We start from the raw sequence: 19,692 nt of genomic DNA, 5'->3' as shown, positions 1-19,692 counted from the left end.
GGCCTAAACTGAGGAAATAAATGTTTAATGGGATATTTATTATAGCAAAATGTTAAACATATTGTGTTTTTTTTTTTTTTTTTCAGACTTGTCGTTCTTCTTTTGTTTATATCGTAAAAAATAAAAACCGCAAAGATGATCAAATACCACCAAAAGAAAGCTCTATTTGTGGGGAAAAAATTATAAATATTTAATTTGGATACAGTGTAGCATGACCACGCAATTGTCATTCAAATTACGACAACACTGAAAATTGCCTTGGGCAGGAAAATGGCCTGTATTGAAGTGGTTAAACAGAAAATCAAGTTTTGTTATGTGGAGAAAAAAAAGATAACGTCAGGGCTCAGCACATACAGTGCATCCGGAAAGTATTCACAGCACTTTGGATTTTCCACATTTTGTTATGTTACAGCCTTATTCCAAAATGGATTAAATTAATTATTTTCCTTAAAATTCTGCAAACAATACCCATAATGACAACGTGAAAGAAGTTTATTTGAAAGCTTTGCAAATTTATAAAAAAAAATAAAAATCACATGTATACAAGTATTCACAGCCTTTGCCATGACACTCAAAATTTAGCTCAGGTACCGCCTGTTTGCACTGATTATCCTTGAGATGTTCCTACAACTTGATTGGAGTCCACCTGTGGTAAATTCAATTGATTGGGTATGATTTGGAAAGGCACACACCTGTCTATATAAGGTCCCACAGTTAACAGTGCATGTCAGAGCACAAACCAAGCCATGAAGTCCAAGGAATTGTCTGTAGACCTCAGAGACAGGATTGTAGCGATGCACAGATCTGGGGGAAGTGTACAGACACATTTCTGCATCATTGAAGATCCAAATGAGCACAGTGGCATCCATCATCTGTAAATGGAAGACGTTTGGAACACCCAGGACTTCCTGTGGCGAGAGAACAACCATGTCTGCAGCACTCCACCAATAAGACCTGTATGGTAGAATAGCCAGATGGAAGCCACTCCTCAGTAAAAGGCACATGACAGCCCACCACCTGCCCACCTGCAAAAAAGGCACCTGAAGTACTCTTAGTCCATGAGAAACACAATTCTCTAGTCTGATGAAACAAAGATTGAACTCTTTGGCCTGAATGGCAGGCATCATGTCTGGAGGAAACCAGGCACCGTTCACCACCTGGCTAATACCATCCATACAGTGAAGCATGGTGGTGGCAGCATCCTACTGTGGGTATGTTTTTTTTCAGTGCCAGGAACTGGGAGACTAGTCGGGATCAAGGGAAAGATGAATGTAGCAATGTACAGAGACATCCTTGATGAAAACCTCCTCCAGAGCCCTCTGGAATTCATACTGGGATGAAGGTTCGTCTTCCAACAGGTCAACAACCCTAAGCACACAGCCAAGATAACAAAGAAGGGGCTCTTGGACATCTCTGTGAATGTCCTTGAGTGGCCCAGCCAGAGCCCAGACTTGAACCTCATTTTAACATCTCTGGAGAGATCTGAAAATGACTGTGCACAACGCTCCCCATCCAACCTGATGGAGCTTGAGAGGTCCTGCAAAGAAGAATGGGAGAAACTGCTCAAAAATAGGTGTGCCAAGCTTGTAGCATCATACTCAAAAAGACTTGAGGCTGTAATTGGTGCCAAAGGTGCTTCAACAAAGTATTGAGCAAAGGCTGTGAATGTACTTGTGTACATGTGAATTTATTTATTTTTTATAAATTTGCAAAGCATTCAAACAACTTTCTTTCATGTTGTCATTATGGGGTATCGTTTGTAGAATTTTGAAGAAAAAAATTTGCCTTATTTCAAAATGGAATAAATGATCCAAAAACAAAATGTGGAAAAAGTGAAGCACAGTGAATACCTTCCAGATGCACTGTAAGGATTTTAGCTTGCCTTGTTCTGTGGGTGTCAATGCAGGTCTTGCTATTTTGTTAAAGTGACAGTGGAAATCTCTGTCTGCATTATCACTTTAGCAGTCCCAGGGTTGTAAATAAGAAAACAAGCAGCCTCAACATCCAATTACTCTTGACACTTGGAATGTACCTCAGTTCTTGCAATTTAACAAGCTCTGTATAGACTTATGGGAAAAACACTGAGCCAGTCTGAGGATGTGGTATAAAGAACCCATCTAGGTTGCCATGGTAAGAAAAGTGACCTTTTTATTTTTTTTATTTTTTTTGCAGGTTAAGAAAGTCACAGGTGATGACTGAAATGGATATGTAATATTTAATAACATGCAATTACAAAATGGCTTTCGTAGTAATCCTTTACATCATACAATTATAGCTATTTTTTTTTTATCTATACACCATTTAACCACTTAGCCACTAGGCACTTATACCCCCTTCCTAACCAGGCCAATATTCGGCTTTCGGTGCTCTCAAATTTTGAATGACAATTACTCAGGCATGCAACACTATACCCATGTGAAATTTTTGTCCTTTTTTAACACAAATAGAGCTTTCTTTTGGTGGTATTTTATCACCACTAGGTTTTTTATTTTTTTGCGATATAAATGAAAAAAGACCGAAAATTATATTAAAAAAAATGCATCTTCTTTGTTTTGTTATAACATTTTGTAAATTAGTAATTTTTCTTAATACATTTTTGCCACATATCTTTGGTAAAAATAACCCAAATTAGTGTATATTATTTGGTCTGTGTGAAAGTTTTATAGAGTCTACAAGCTAATCACTGAAATTAGTAACCAGTAAGAGTACCGATACTTTTTTTATTTACAAATGAAATAAATTAAAAATTTTTTTTTAAATTTAGCGTTTTTTTCAATGTGAAATGTGTAAACATATGTTAATATATATGTGTGTAAAAATATACACTAACAAAGCAAACAAAAAAGTTTTAATTGTTTATCGTTTATAAAATAGACGTGAGCAAAAAAAAAAAAATCAGGAAAAATAATAATTAAATAGAGGAGAATAGGGAGTTAATTAAGGCTGATTATAGTAAATTAAGGATTAATAAGGGGTTCAACAGAGGAACATTTGTTCATCCCTTTGATCTGCAGATGAAGAAACAGAAAGCTACAAAAATAAACAGTTTCTTTTTATTTTAGTGTTTCAGGGCTGAGCAATGTTGTTAACCGGTTCCCGACCAGCGCACGCCTATGTACGTCGGCAGAATGGCACGGGCAGGCATATTGGCGTACAGGTACGTCCAATCTTCAACTGCCGGCGGCGCGCTCGCGTGCTGGTCGGGCACACCCGCGATCGTCTCACAGGGCGGCTGAAGGAGGAAATGCCATTGTAAACAGTATTTCCCCGTTCTGCCTAGCAACTAGTGATGCCGATCTCTGCTCCATGTGATTGGAGCAGAGATCAGTGTTCACTAAATGAAAGCCCAGCCCCCAACAGTTAGTAACACACCCCTAGGAACACTTAACCCCTTCACTGCCTCCCACTGGTTAACCCCTTCACTGCCAGTGCCTTTTACACAGGAATCACTGCATTTATATAGCAGTGATTGCTGTATAAATGACAATGGTCCCAAAAATGTGTCAAAAATGTCTGATGTGTCCGCCATAATGTCGCAGTCACAATAAAAATCGCTGATCGCCACCATTACTAGTAAAAAAAAAAAAATATCAATAAAAATGCCATAAACTATCCCCTATTTTGTAAACGCTATAACTTTTGCGCAAACCAATCAATCGCTTATTGCGATTTTTTTTTTTTTTTTTTACCAAAAATATGTAGAAGAATACGTATCGGCCTAAACTGAGGGAAAAAAATGTTTTTTTTTATATATTTTTGGGGGAAATTTAATAATCACTGAAAATTGATCACACCTGATGTACTGATGGCATATCTTATTTATTAAGCCAGGAAAGTACAAAGACCCCCCAAATGACCCCTTTTTTGGAATGTAGATGTTTCAAAGTATTTAGTAAGGGGCATGGTGAGTTTTTTGAAGTTGTCATTTTTCCCCACAATTCTTTGCAAAATTAAGACTTTTTTTTCCACAAAATTGTCATATTAACAGGTTATTTCTCTCACATGGCATATGCATTCTTGCAAATACACCCAAAAACACAATCTGCTACTCCTCCTAATGCCCCGTAAACACAATCAGAAAATCGAACGGAAAATACCGTACCATATATGTCTTTTATTTAAGGATAGCAATCACTTGAAGCCATTTATTATCACATAGTTTTTTGGATGCTTTTTAAATCATAACAGAAACCACTCAAATGGCCCTGATAAAAAGTTTACATACCCTGGAATGTTTGGCCTTGGTACAGGCACAGAAGGTGACATACACAAGTTAAAATGGCAATAAAAGGTTAATTTCCCATATTTGTGGCTTTTTAAATCACAATTAGTGTCTGTGTATAAATAGTCAATGAGTTTGTTAGCATGGATGCACTAAGCAGGCCAGACACTGACCCATGATGAGGTAGAAAAGATCAGTCAAGAGACCTGCGTAACAAGGCAATGAAACTTTACAAAGATGGAAAAGGAAATAAAAAGATATCAAAAGTCTTGAATATGCCAGTCAGTACTGTTCAATCTCTTAAGAAGTGGAAAATGTGGGGATCTCTTGATACCAAGCCAAGGTCAGGTAGATCAAGAAAGATTTCAGCCACAACTGCCACAGGAACTGTTTGGGATACAAAGAAAAACCCACAGGTAACCTCGGAAGAAATACAGGCTGCTGTAGAAAAATATGGTGTGGTTGTTTTTAAGGAACACAATACGATGAAACGTGAACAAAAAATAAATGCATGGTTAAGTTGCCAGAAAGAAGTCTTTACTGTACAAGTTCCACAAAAAAGCCTGGTTACAACCTTGACATGCCACGTTGGCTTTTTTGGGGAATTGGTGCAGTAAAGGCTTCCTTCTGGAAGCTTAACCATGCAACTCTTTTTGTTCAAATATCCTTAAATTGTGCTCCATAAAAACAACCACACTGTATTTTTGGAGAGCAGTCTGTATTTCTCATGCGGTTATCTGTGAGTTTTTCTTTGTATTTCTTTCTTCATGTGATTGCTATCCTTAACCACTTCGCGCCCAGGCCAATTGTGACATTTCTCTCCTACATGTAAAATTCCCAATTTTTTTGCTAGAAAATTACACAGAACCCCCAAACATTATATATGTTTTTTTAGCAAAGACCCTAGAGAATACAATGGCGGTCGTTGCAACTTTTTATCTTGCACGGTATTTGCGCAGCAATTTTTCGAACACGTTTTTTTCAGAAAAAATTTCAGTTTCATGCTTAAAAAAAACCAAAAAAAAAACCAGTAAAGTTAGCCCAATTTTTTTACGTAATGTGAAAGAGGAGGATACGCAGAGTAAATAGATACCCAACATGTCACGCTTCAAAATTGCACGCGCTCGTGGAATGGCGCCAAACTTTGGTATTAAAAAATCCCCATAGGCGACGCTTTCATTTTTTTTACTGGTTACATGTTTTGGGTTACAGAAGAGGTCTAGAGCTAGAATTATTGCTCTCGCTCCAACGTTCGCGGCGATACCTCATGTGTGGTTTGAACACCGTTTTCATATGTGGGCGGGACTTGCGTATGCGTTCGCCTCTGTGTACGAGCTCGCGGGGACAGGGGCACTTTACATTTTTTTTTTTTTTTTTTATTGTTAATTTTATTTTATTTTTTTTAGTTTGACACTTAAAAAATAAAAATAAATTGATGAATTTTATTCCTATTACAAGGAATGTAAACATCCCTTGTAATAGGAATATGGCACGATCTGACATATTTACAGTGCGATATGGGGTCAATAAGACCCCATATCTCACCTCTAGGCTTGGAAGCATAAAATCAAAAAAAAAAAAAAAAAAAATCGATCCTGGCTTCCTAGCCAAATCGGCGCCGTTAATTTGAATGCAGAGGCCGGGCGTGGCGTCATAACATCGCGCCCGGCCTCCGAACGATCATAGAGACTCCGGGGACGATCTGGTCCGCCGGAAATCTCTATGGTAACTTCCGGGGGCCGGCGGATCCTGTGACCGACTCACCGATGGAAGCGGTGAGTCGGTACAAACACTGGAGGGCGGCGGGAGCGTCGCCTCCCACCGCCCGTAAGAATGATCAAGTGGCGTAACAGCCGCTATGATCGTTCTTGTGGTGCAGGGAATCGCTGGATGAAAACACCGATATCTGAATGATGTCTGTGGCCTCAGGCATCATTCAGATATAACCACCGAAAGCCCATGACGTCAATAGACGTAGTATGGGCGACAAGTGGTTAACCACTTCAGCCCCGGAAGAATTTACCCCCTTCCTGACCAGAGCACTTTTTCCGATTCGGCACTGCGTCTCTTTAACTGACAATTGTGTGGTTGTGCGATGTGGCTCCCAAACAAAATGTCCTTTTTTTTCCCACAAATAGAGCTTTCTTTTGGTGGTATTTGATCACCCCTGCGGTTTTTATTTTTTGCGCTATAAACAAAAAAGAGCGACAATTTTGGGGAAAAAAACGCATTTTTTTTTACATTTTGCTATAATAAATAATACCCCAAAAATATATTAAAAAAACTTTTTTGCTCAGTTTAAGCTGATATGTATTCTTCTACATATTTTTGGTAAAAAAAATTGCAATAAGCGTTTGATTGGTTTGCGCAAAAGTTATAGCGTTTACAAAATAGGGGATAGTAGCATTTCTATAAATATTTTTTTTTTTTTTTTTAAATGGCGGCGATCAGCTATTTTTATCATCTATAATCTTGTATTTTCTTTTTTTTTCTTGCTATCTTTATTGTAACTGCGACTTTATGGCGGACACTTCGGACATTTTTGACACATTTTTGTGACCCTTGTCATTTATATAGCAATCAGTGCTATACAAATGCCCTGATTCCTGTGTAAATGACACTGGCAGTAAAGAGGTTAACCACTAGATGGCAGTGTAGGGGTTAAGTGTGTCCTGGGGCATGTTTCTAACTGTGGGGGGGGGGGGGGCGTGGTGTGTGACACGTCACTGATCTCTGCTCCGATCACAGGGAGCAGAGATCAGTGACACTGTCACTAGGCAGAACGGGGAGAGGCTTGTTTACATTAACATCTCCCCGTTCTTCCTCCCTGTGAGACGATCATGGGTATCCCCACTGCGATTGAGTTTGCGGGACCTGCGACCCGACTCACGGAGCTTGCCGCAGTTGCGAGCACCCAATGGCCGCTTTCTTAATGGGCAGCGTACAGGTACGTAATTCTGCCTGTACGAGCCCTTCTGCCGATGTATATTGGCATGAGGCGGTCAGCAAGCGGTTAAATAAAAGACAGTTTTTTGGCATGATCAGTCATATTTTCAATATTAATGCCAACATTTCACAATCTCTTCCGGGGTATGCAAACTTTTGAGCACAACTGTACAATGGATGTAAAAAATCTACATACCCCTGTTAAAATGGCAGGTTTCTGTGATGTACAAAAATTAGACAAAGATGAATCATTTCAGAACTTTTTCCACCTTTTAACCACTTCAGCCCCGGAAGAATTGGCCCCTCAATGACCAGAGCACTTTTTAAAATTTGGCACTGCGCTGCTTTAACTGGTAATTGTGCGGTAATGCAATGCTGTATCCAAACGAAATTTGTGTCTTCCCCCCCACAAATAGAGCTTTCTTTTGATTGTATTTGATTGCCTCTGCGACTTTTAATTATGCGATATAAACAGAAAAAAAATCATATTTTTCTTTTTTTCTTAATTATCAAAAACAAATGAGAGCTGCAAAATACTCACCATGCCTCTTAGCAAATACCTTGGGGTGTCTACTGTCCAAAATGGGGTCATTTGGGGGGGGGGGGGTTGCTATCTGAACATTTCAGGGCCTCCGTAACTGTGATAGGTAAGGAGGAGTAAAATCACAATTTTACGCTTTTAGAAAGCCTGAAGGCGGTGCTTGATTTTTGGGATCTTATACGTGGCTAGGCTGCCAAAATTTTTAAACATATGGTATCACCATACTCAGGAGAAGCATTAGAATGTATTTTGGGTTGTAATTCCACATATAACCATGCCATGTTTGAACAATATATAATTTAGTGACAACTTTATGTAAAAACAAAACAAACTTTTTTTTACATTTCCTGAAATGTGTGGCAAAATATAAAATATTCCATGGACACAACATGCCTCTCAGCAAATGGCTTGAAGTGTCTACTTTCATCAAAAATTGCATCACAAACACAACACTTGCATTCTGGTGCGATTCTTTTGAAGTTTATTACCTGCAAATTGTGGGAAAAAAAGTCCTCGCACTAAAAAAATGCAAAGGTGTGAACCTAGGGTTAAGAGTTTGATACCCTAAAAAGAAAAATGTATCCTGTTCCCTTAAAGCATGTTATACAGCACAGTGCTTGTGCTTGTAATTTGGCCCCCTGTTTAACCTAAAAAACAGGCTGATCCTGTCTGGCTATGCCCTCCCCCCTGTAAACTGACCATGGTTTATCATGGTTGCTGAGCCCTGACTCTGTGGTTAGTCTGCTCTCTCTCGTCCTCTCCCCCCTCCCTTCCCCTTCCTGCCTGTCAGTTCTGTTCACTCCCCAGCCCTCCAATCCTGCTGCGGGCCCGCCCACCTCAGTGTGAAAGTAGCCTTAATGTCTAAACTGCTGGCAATAAAAATTGAGTACACCCCTAATTAAAAATGTCCAAATTAGCCATTTTCCCTCCCCGGTTTCATGTGACGCATTAGTGTTATAAGGTCTAAGGTGTGAATGGGGAGCAAGTGTGTTAAAATTGCTGTTATCGCTCTCTCTCTCTCTCATACTGGTCACTGGAAATTCAACATGGCACCTCATGGCAAAGAACTCTCTCTGAGGATCTTAAAAAAAAATAAAAATGTTGCTCTACATAAAGATGAACTAGGCTATATATAAGAAGATTGCTAAGACCCTGACTGAGCTGCAGTACGGTGGCCAAGACCATACAGCAGTTTACCAGGACAGGTTCCACTCAAAACAGGCCTCGCCATGGTCAATCAAAGAAGTTGAGTGCACAGGCTCAGCATCAAATACAGAGGTTGTCTTTGGGAAATCGATGTATGAGTGCTGCCAGCATTGCTGTAGAGGTTGAAGGGGTGGGGAGTTCAGCCTGTCAGTGATCAGACCATACGCTGCACACTGCATCAGATTGGCCTGCATGGCTGTCGTCCCAGAGGGAAGCCTCTTCTAAAGATGATGCACAAGAGAGCCCACAAACAGTTTGCTGAAGACAAGCAGACTACGGACTTGGATTACTGGAACCATGTCCTGTGGTCTGATGAGACCAAGATAAACTTATTTGGCTCATATGGTGTCAAGCGTGTGTGGCGGCAACCAGGTGAGGAGTACAGAGACAAGTGTGTTTTGCCTACAGTCAATCATGGTGGCAGTGTCATGGTCTGGGGCTGCATGATGCCAGCACTGGGGAGGAGCTACAGTTCATTGAGGGAACCATGAATACTAACATGTACTGTGACATACTGGAGCAAAGCATGATCCCCTCCCTTTGGAGACTGGACCACAGGGTAGTATTCCAACATAACGACCCCAAACACAACTCCAAGACGATCACTGCCATGCTAGAGAAGCTGAGGGTAAAGGTGATGGACTTGCCAAGCATGTCTCCAGACTTAAACCCTATTGAGCATCTGAGGGGTATCCCCAAATGGAAGGTGGAGGAGCGCAAGGTCTCTAACATCCACCAGCTCCATGATGTCGTCATGGAGGAGTGGAAGAGGACTCCAGTGGAGGGTTAAGACAGTGCTGGAAAATAATGGTGGCCACACAAAATATTGACACTTTGGGCCCAATTTGGACATTTTCACTTAGGAGTGTACTCACTTTTGTTGCCAGCAGTTTAGACATTAATGGCTGTGTGTCGAGTTATTTTGAGGGGACAGCAAATTTATACTGTTATACAAGCTGTACACTCACTACTTTACATTGTAGCAAAGTTTAATTTCTTTCGATTTGTCACATGAAAAGATATAATAAAATATTTACAAAAATTTGAGGGGTGTACTTTTGTGAGATACTGTGTGTGTGTGTGTGTGTGTGTGTGTGTGTAATAAAAAAAAAATAAAAAAAAAAAAATATATATATATATATATATATATAATATACATACATTATTTATGTGCTAAAAATAACTAACTATTCTGGTTTGTTATTACAGGCGAAAGACCCTTCAAGTGTAATCTTTGTGGAAAAGCTTTTAACCAAAAGGGGGCACTGGCCACGCATATGGTGAAGCATACAGGTGAAAAGCCTCACGCCTGTGCTTTTTGTCCGGCTGCCTTTTCTCAAAAAGGCAATCTGCAGTCACACATACAAAGGGTTCATTCAGAGGTAAATGTAAATTAATCCAGCTACTGTTTTCTTCGTGTTCTGCCGATGGTGTCAGCAGGAAATGATAGGAATAATAGTACTGAATTGCAGGGCGTTAGTCATTTTGCCCAGCAGATGTCATTTTCCTACAGGTTAACACAGAATGTATTGATTAAATGTAATATCAGACTTTTGAAAGAATCCTTAGGAATTATTTATAAAAATATATATGGTGATTAATATGTTTTTGTAGACAAAAATGAAAACGCTCTCAAATAATTGTTAGACTATTCTAACATGACTGGGTAACATACTTCATTGAGCTTATCATATAAACCACTTATATTAAACGTACAGGACTTAATCAGAGACCTTGGGTATAGGCCAAGTGTGCTCAGCCTGTGACCCTCCAGCTGTTGCGGAACTACAAGTCTCATAAGGCAGTGGTCATCTACCCTGTCCTCAGGGCCCACTAACAGGCCAGGTTTTATGTATTATCTTGGGGAGATGCAGCCTAGAATACTGCAATCATTGAGCAGCAAATAATATCACCAGTGATGTATTTCAGTTATTTTGCAAACCTGGCCTGTTAGTGGGCCCTGAGGACAGGGTTGATGACCACTGGTGTAAGGCATTGCAAGGCTGACAATTATAAGCATGACAAAGGCAAAGGCATGATGGCTGCAAGTTGAGCACTCATGGTATAGGCTGATCTGACACTGTCAAAAACTGTGCTGGGAAATGCCCTCCGTGTGCCCTAATATAGCCCCACCCCCTCTGTGGTACTCTTTTATATTTTTTTTTTAATAGTGTTCTTAGGTGATGCATGTCTTTTCAAGTAAATATTTTCTCTTCACTACTTTGACATCTCTAAAATGATCCAACTGCTTAGTACCTCAAAGATTACTAGCAGTTTCTGGATCGGTTAGTCTTGTATATCTTAGGAACCATACCTGGACCCTCCAGCAGTGGGGCCAGCCTGTATTGTTTGCTTCTGACACTGGATCCTGCATTCGGCACTCAACTAGTTATATGGAGCAACAAGTGAGTTAGCTATAGGGTGCTAAGGTCAGGGCTGTGGTCCATTGTTATGGCATCCAAGCGCATGAAGAACCCTTTGGAGGTATGCCACCATGCCATGACAGGTAATGCTTGGTCCTCTCCAAACTAACCTACAGTGTGGATTAATTAAGGCAGGGTTTTCTTTTGTGTGGTGTGTGTCATTCATTCTATTGTGTTTTCCCCCTCTGTAAACGTCTTTCACATTGGCAGTAGGTAGCGTTTGTATAACGTTCACCTTGTTAAATTTTAATTTTTTTTATATTCATTACTGCCTCCCTCCCTCTCTCCTCTCTCTCCCCTCTTCTCTCTCTTCTCTTTTTGCTCTCTCTCCTCTCTCTCTCCCCTCCCTCTCTCCCTCTTTCCTCTCTCTTCTCTCTTTCTGTTTTCTCTCTCTCTCTCTTTGTCTCTCTCTTTGTCTCTCTCCTGTTTTTGCACTCTCTTTACCCCCCTCTCTCTCCCCTCCCCTACCCCCCTCCCCTCTCTCCCCTCCCCTACCCCCCTCCCCTCCCCCCTCTCTCCCACCCCTCTCTCCCCTCTCCCCTCTCTCCTCTCTTCTCTTTCTTCTCTTTCCTCTTTCTCTCTCTGCTCTTTTTGTGCACTGTTTGTGTGTGCGTCTCTCTCTCTCTCTCTCTCTCTCTCTCTCTCTCTCTCTCTCTCTCTCTCTGTCTGTCTCTTTCTGTGTAACACTACCTTAAGTTTATTTTTCTACCACCCTGATAAACTTTGTGTAAACATTTTGATTACTGTTTGTAGCATGTTGGTTAAATATTTAATATTTGTCTTGTAAAGGTGAAGAATGGTGTGACATATAACTGCACAGATTGTAGCTGTGTTTTTAAAAGCCTTGGCAGTCTTAATACCCACATCAGCAAGATGCATGTATTGGGATCACAGACTACACCACCCTCAACAGGAGCACCAAACCATGTGAACATGGTAAATAGATGGCTGTTTTTGGTCATTTGTATATAGTATCCAGTAAAAGTATCAAGTAAAAGTCGTTTTTTTACATTTTCTTCTCATATAAAAAAGTTGACTAGGTATTGAAGGCTTCTACGTCTTCCCCAAGGACCTTTTACCCAAAGGGTAGTCAAGCACATCAGAGGAAGGTTAGACATGTAGATACCCTTGAAAAGGTCTGTTCATAAACATAGACATTCTGAATTTGCAAACATGCATGTTTATTGCTATAAATAGAAAGAGATTACGATTATCAATTTCAAAGAGAATACTGGTTACTGTCCACATAAAATACAACACAGACCATCAATTAATTGGTCACTGAGATGTCCGTGGCAGTGATGACTTCAGTGCAGTGCTGAAATCTGAAATTTGTTAATGGCAATTGAGCTTTAGAGAACAGAAGAGCAGAATATCTTTGTTGTGTGATTTTAGGGGGTAGAGGCTTTCCTTGGACAATTCTTTTGTAGATATGCTTTAAATACTTGGTAAATAAAAAAAAAAATATATATTTTGTGTCTTGAAAAGGATATATCACAGCCACCAGCAATTCCTGATGCAAATCTTCTGCAGCAGTCACCTGATGATAAGTGGAAAAATGTAAGTTTGCTGCTTTTGATTATTACTCTCCTTATCAGTTTGCATTTTATGACCTAAAGGCCACTTATATCTTTAAGAAGTCCTTGCCTTTGCATTATCTGAAAAAATGGATTTATGTGCTTATTAAACCTTTACCGCTATTACAATCGATCTCTAGCTTCTGTTCTTTGTAGGAGCATTCATATCCATTTGCAGTCATTTAAAAGAAAGAAATGAAATAGCCCTTGATCAAGTTTTCCTCACATCCTTGTATGATTGCACTTTTCACTGACTCTTTATTCATTCTCTAACAGTTTGGTATTGGGCAGTGCAACATAGGGTTGTAGAGATTTTTTATAATTACAGTAGTTAATAACTTTAAGGGCTAGTTTACACTATGCATGTTGCGGTACATTGCCATTGATTCTGAATGGCATTCTAATATTCATATATGCAGAGAAAAGAAACATGCATTCCCCTTGGCACATCACAGGCTACAAATGTGAACGTATTTTTCCTTCATTGGGTAAAAATAGTTCAGTTTTTTTTTTGTTTTTTTTAAGGGCCCATTTGGAGGAATGGGCTGCTTTACCAGAGTTACATCAGATAATCTACAAATCCTTGGAATCTGTGATTGTATTTTTTGTTCAGTATAGACAGAGCTGATGTAGTTTTCTTATGGAAGAATTAAAACTGGGGAAGAGGTTGTTTGATTATGAATGGTCTATTTTTCTTAAGTAACAGATTGGAAAATGTTGTTTCAATGTTTGGACAAGTCTGGTATGGTGAACAGTTTAATAGTTTCCTACTAATCAGCTCCCACCTGCAGTTTGGTTAGTTCTTAAAAAATCATGTTTAAAGGTATTTCAACACCCGTTTCATTCTAATAATGCTGTGTGTATTCTAGTTTTTAATGCAGGTGAACAATAAAGAGGAAGTCTCTCCACAAAAAGGGACTTTAGAAGCTTCATACGTACTTCATACTTAGGCATACTTGGGTAATGTGATTAGATAAGATAATTTTCTATTTTTTTTTTGACAACCCCATAAAAAAAAAGATAAATAATGGGGTCTTTACATAGCTACCCTAGTGAAATTGCAGTCAATGTTAAGCACATTTTATATAAAAAATAAAATAAAAATCTTAGTAAATGGATAACATGTATGCTAATAAATTCCTCTAGTCTGTTACGACGCATTTTGCAGTCAGGAGCGGCTTCATCAGGGATACCGCAGAATCATCACCATCACCATATCAGGTTTGTACAAACTGCCCAATATCATGGAGATACTCGACAAGAACGCAGCCAAATCAGAGCATAAGGTAAATGGAATAGCAGGTCCGAGCAAGACTCGGTCCTGCTGTTAAATTCAGCTTATGCTCTGATTTGGCTTGTCATGGCCCATGCCTCTCTTCTGGGTGGTCCAGTGTCTGAAGTGCTCCCTGCCCTCTGGTTTCTCATAGAGAGTGGGTTTACACACCCTGTGCGGCGTATTTCCTTGGTATTCAGTGGTTTGTACAAGCCTGATAAATGCGGTGGTGTTTCTGCTGTATCCCTGATGAAGCAGCTGCTGACTGAGAAAGAAGTTGAAACAGACCAGCATAATTTATCAGCATACATCTGTCATCTATTTACTAAGATGTCTTTATATAATGTGAATAACATTGATTGCCATTTCACTGGGGTAGCTATGTAGACCCTATCATTTATCTTTTTGTATGGGTTTGTCATATAAAAATGTTTCTCTTTTCTAATTGTGTTGCCTAAGTATGATACGAAGTCACTTTTTTGTGTAGAGAATTCCTCTTTATTGTTCTTTAGTATATGTTTGGGATGTGGCATCATACACCCACTCCTCGATCTATGGCATAATATCCTTGTTCTATTTTTTTAACCACTTGCCGACCAGCTGTTGCTATTATACGGCGGCTGGTCAGCTCGTTCCCGCAAATCACAGTACCGGTATGACGGTCCCTTTAAGAGCTATAGCAGGCACGTGCATGCTGCATGATCGGGAAGCCTATGCCTACCGGCGATCCCTCCACAGAGAGCCAAAACAGGGATCTGTCAATGTAATGTCCCCATTATGACAGGGAAGTACAGAGTGATCGTCTGTTTCTAGTGATTAGGAACAGCGATCTCTTTGTACTGCCAGTCAGTCCCCTTCCCCCCAGTTAGGAACACCTCCCAGGGAACACATTTAACCCCTTGATTACCACTAGTGTTAACCCCTTCCCTGCCAGTGTCATTTATACATTTATCAGTGGCTTTTTATATATATTTTAAATGAATATCATTACCTGTCGAGTTCTTTAATTTGTTACTGAAGAAGGAACATTGTTTCTCCAAAACTGATGACAAGGAATGTTATTTGCTTATTAAGTTATATTGGCATTTTATATATTGGTGGTCACGTTTTCTTATTTCTTATTTGTTACTGATTTGTTATTGCCTAATAATTATTTTAAAAGCACTACATGGAACATTCTTGCATAGTACATGCTGAAAACACATCAATTAATGAGTTCTGTGTATTTTTCATACAGTCCATGTACAAATCTAAATACTTTTTGGCGAGGTAAATAAATATTACAATTAAATGTTTTTACTAAAAGTGTACAAATTGTCTAGTTTGCCTTAGTTTTATAAATGAATGTAATCAGTACATCATTTACATTTATTTTTTCTGCACGGTATACTGTATTTACTTTTATATTTGGTAATGATTTTTTTTCGTTCTTGGACTATGTAGTGAGGCCAGGTGGAGTGAGGGGAGCCAGAAATAAATGACTTCTTATTAGCACAGTCAGTGAGCTCATGGAATGGGCTCCCCGCAGCCTGACGAAAGGGATTAAATGTAATTTGAACGACATAAAAGGCAAAAAAAAAAAAATCCAACAAAAGTAATACAGAAGGAGAATAGGCCAAGCTACCAAGCTGAGTTGCTATTGCCAATGCTCAGCTCTAAGGGTCTTAAGAGTCAGTCTTTTGGGTCTAAATTGGTCTTTTCTTTTTTAATATTCTTTACTTAATGTATACCATTTTATTAAAGGGCCTTACTTAACAGTTTTAAAATTATATAAATATTATTTCATACTTGTAATGACCGTGTTTTGCTCTTTTTCTGAAAACATTGATGATGGCTTTATATGCATATTTTTTTGTTTTCCCCCAACAGACTATAGTTTTTCGCTCTGTGCAAGCTCAGGCAGACACAGCAGGTTCCTCAGCTTCTGGACAGCAAGGACAGCAGCCAGCTGTGGCAGATGTTATCCAGCAGCTTCTAGAGCTGTCTGAGCCCGTGCCTGTAGAAAACCCACAGAATCAGCAGTCAGGACAGCCACTGAATATTGCTGTGGGTATTAACAGAGACATTTTACAGGTGAGTAAGTGCACTTAAAGATAAGGTAGCTTGGTTTCTACAAATAAAAAAAAATAAAATGCCTATGTTAATTATCAAGTATATGTTAAATTTCTAACACAAATTAGAAAACAAGAACAAGTGTATGTGCTACTTTGAGACACATGGACACATTTTCCTCCATTTTTATTATAATTCTTGCCCTGAAATTTACAGTGAGCCTAAAAAATATTTGATCCTCTGCTGATTTTGTATGTTTGCCCACTGGCAAAGAAATTATCAGTCTAATTTTAATAGTAGGTTTATTTTACCAGTGAGGGACAGAATAACAACAAAAAAATCCAAAAAAATGCATTTAAAAAAAAGTTACAAATTGATTTGCATTTTAATGAGTGAAATAAGTATTTGATCCGCTATCGATCAGCAAGATTTCTGGCTCCCAGGTGTCTTCTATACAGGTAACAAGCTGAGATTAGGAGCACTCTCTTAAAGAGAGTGCTCTTAATATCAGCTTGTTACCTATATAAAAAACACCTCTCCACAGAAGCAATCAATCAGATTCTAACCTTTCCACCATGGCCAAGACCAAAGAGCTGTCCAAGGATGTCAGGGACAAGATTGTAGGCCTACACAAGGCTGGAATGGACTACAAGACCATCGCCAAGCAGCTTGGTGAGAGGTTGACAACAGTTGGTGCGATTAAAGAAACCCAAAATAACTGTCAACCGCCTTCGATACAGGAGAATCTTGTCTATGATCTCAAGACAGCTGGGACCATAGTCACCAAGAAAACAATTGGTAACACACTACGCCGTGAAGGAATGAAATTCTGCAGCTCCCGCATGGCCCCCCTGCTCAAGGATGCACATGTACAGGCCCGTCTGAAGTTTGCTAATGAACATCTGAATGATTCAGAGGTGAACTGTGTGAAAGTGTTGTGGTCAGATGAGACCAAAATCAAGCACTTTGGCATCAACTCACAGTGTTTGGAGAAGGAATACTGCCTATGACCCCAAGAACACCATCCCCACCGTCAAACATGGAAGTGGAAACATGCTTTGGGGAGTGTTTTTGGACAGGACAATTTCACCGCAGCAAAGGGACTATGGTCAGGGCCATATACCATCAAACCTCCTTCCCTCAGCTAGGGCATTGAAAATGGGTCGTGGATGGGTATTCCAGAATGACAATGACCCAAAACACACAACCAAGGCAACAAAGGAGTGGCTTAAGAAGAAGCACATTAAGGTTCCGGGGTGGCCTAGCCAATCTCCAGACCTTATTCCTATAGAAAATATGTGGAGGGAGCTAAAGGTTCGAGTTACCAGACATCAGCCTAAAAACCTAAAAACCTTAATGACTTGGAGAAGATCTGCAAAGAGGAGTGGGACAAAATGCCTCCTGAGAGGTGTGATCTGACCTTTGTGATTGCCAGCAAGGGTTTGCACCAAGTACTAAGTCATGTTTTGCGAAGGGGTCATATACTTATTTCACTCATTAAAATGCAAATCAATATATAACTTTACTGAAATGCATTTTTCTGGATTTTTTTTGTTGTTTTTCTGTCTCACTGTTAAAATAAACCTACCATTAAAATGATAGACTGGTCATTTTGTTTGTCAGTGGGGAAAGGTACAAAATCAGCAGGGAATCAATACTTTTTTCTCTAACTATATACAAATGAATGAAAAAGCATACTTGAAGTTGTGATTTAGAAAACCCCTGGTCTTGTCTTTCTTTTATGTAAGCATATTAGTTGAAGTTGGCAATAATTTAAAGGTAAACTTAATTTACACATGAACAACCTAAACTTCTCAGGTGACTTACCTGTTGCATGGCCCTAAATTTAATCTGAACATCCACTTAAAGTGATTGTAAACACAACACACTTTTTGCTACAGGTAAGCCTATAATAAGGCTTATGCCATGTGCACACGGTTGGACTTTCCGGCAGAAAACGCCAGATGGAATAATTTCATTGCATATTCTGATCGTGTGTGGGCTTCAGCTGATTCTTTTTTTCGAAAATTCAGATGGACCTAGAAATAGAACATGTTTTAAATCTTTCCAATGGAATCAATTCCTATCGGGAAAACTGTTCGTCTGTATGCTGTTCCGATGGACCAAAAAGGACGCAAGGGCAGCTATTGGCTACTGGCGATTTAACTTGCTTTTTCTAGTCCTGTTGTACATGTCCCATGTTGTACATCACCACGTTCTAAACAATCGGACTTTGGTGTGATCGTGTGTAGGCAAGTCCGTTTCAATGGAACTCCATTGGAACTCCGTCAGAAAAACAACCAGAGTTTATTCTGATGGAAAAACCGGTCGTGTGTACGCGGCATAACTTTTAGCTACCCTGGATATCTCCTAAACCTGAACGGTTTAGCAGATATCCCTGTATTTGCATGTGCAGACGTCATCAACACATGCGCACTAAAGCAATGACACATGCGTGTCATTGCTTCAGTGAGTGTGCCATTGCCGGCGGCTCCAGTGTGCATTCGCAGGAGTGACATCATCGCAGCTTCGGCCAACCACAGCGCCAGAGCCCGCGATACCCAGGAAGTAACTCCGGGGCTTAGATCTCAAGTAAGTAATTCATAATGAGCTAGTATGCTCATTATGCCTTTGTCTTGCAGGTTTTTTTTTTTTAGTCCTAGGGTTTACAACCACTTTAAGCCTGGTTTAAAACAGACGTCAATTTTTACTTCTATTTTCATATCTGCTGATATCCGTTTTTTGCAACAAAAAAAAGAGTGACTGAACTAAACTTCAAACACTATATACTGCTGGTTGACAAGGAGAGGGCTCTTTCTTTTTTTTTTTTACATTTCACTGCCTTTTTGGGGAATGGGTAGGGGTAGTATGTACCCGATACCCATTCACATAGGGGGGTGGCCTGGAATCTGGGGGCCCCCAGATTTCGATAAACCCCACACCCACAGAGCCTGACAACCACCGGCCAGGGTTGTCCTGAAAAGGCCCTTGTCCCCATCAAAATGGGGGCAAGGTACTTTGGGGTGGAGGGCACAGAGCCCTCCTCCGCCCCAAAGCACCCACCCACAATGTTGAACACATACGCTTGGTATGGATCTGGAGGGGGGTGGAGGTGCTCGCTCGTCTCCTCCCTTTCCCCTTTCCTGACTTGTCGGACTGCATGCTCGGATAAGGGTCTGGCATGGATTTTGGGGGGCCACATGCCATTTAAAGAAATTATGAGGCATTGTGATCTCAGGTTCCAGATACCACCATGTGTACTTATTTTCTAATTTATACTTAGAGCCTTCGAAGGATCAAGTAGGAAACGTTATAAGGGAAAACATGAGAAGTGACCTGGGGTATGCCATAGTCACGTGGTCAGTATGCTTAAAGGGGGCATACTCAAATATAAGTAAAAAGGAAAGGATAAGAAAAAAGGGAAACGGGTGGGTAGGATTTGAGAGGGAAAG

General features: G+C 39.9%; 1 protein-coding gene across 1 annotated transcript in view; it reads left to right on the top strand.

Moving 5' to 3' along the window:
• ZNF236 (zinc finger protein 236) overlaps nucleotides 1–19,692 on the top strand; it is a 336,247-nt gene that overhangs the window by 49,875 nt on the left and 266,680 nt on the right. Inside the window, exons 6-9 of the mRNA XM_077492345.1 lie at nucleotides 10,125–10,297; nucleotides 12,128–12,274; nucleotides 12,827–12,898; nucleotides 16,058–16,261. Coding sequence (XP_077348471.1) covers nucleotides 10,125–10,297; nucleotides 12,128–12,274; nucleotides 12,827–12,898; nucleotides 16,058–16,261 — 596 coding nt within the window. The remainder of the gene's footprint in view (nucleotides 1–10,124; nucleotides 10,298–12,127; nucleotides 12,275–12,826; nucleotides 12,899–16,057; nucleotides 16,262–19,692) is intronic.

This window comes from Lithobates pipiens, unplaced genomic scaffold (genome assembly GCF_037356315.1).
Source record: "Lithobates pipiens isolate NorthernLeopardFrog02 unplaced genomic scaffold, aLitPip1_a1.2 Scaffold_19, whole genome shotgun sequence".
NCBI classification, from domain to species: Eukaryota; Metazoa; Chordata; class Amphibia; order Anura; family Ranidae; genus Lithobates; species Lithobates pipiens.
Note: the sequence above shows the minus strand (reverse complement) of the source record. Positions and strands in the feature narration are given on the sequence as shown.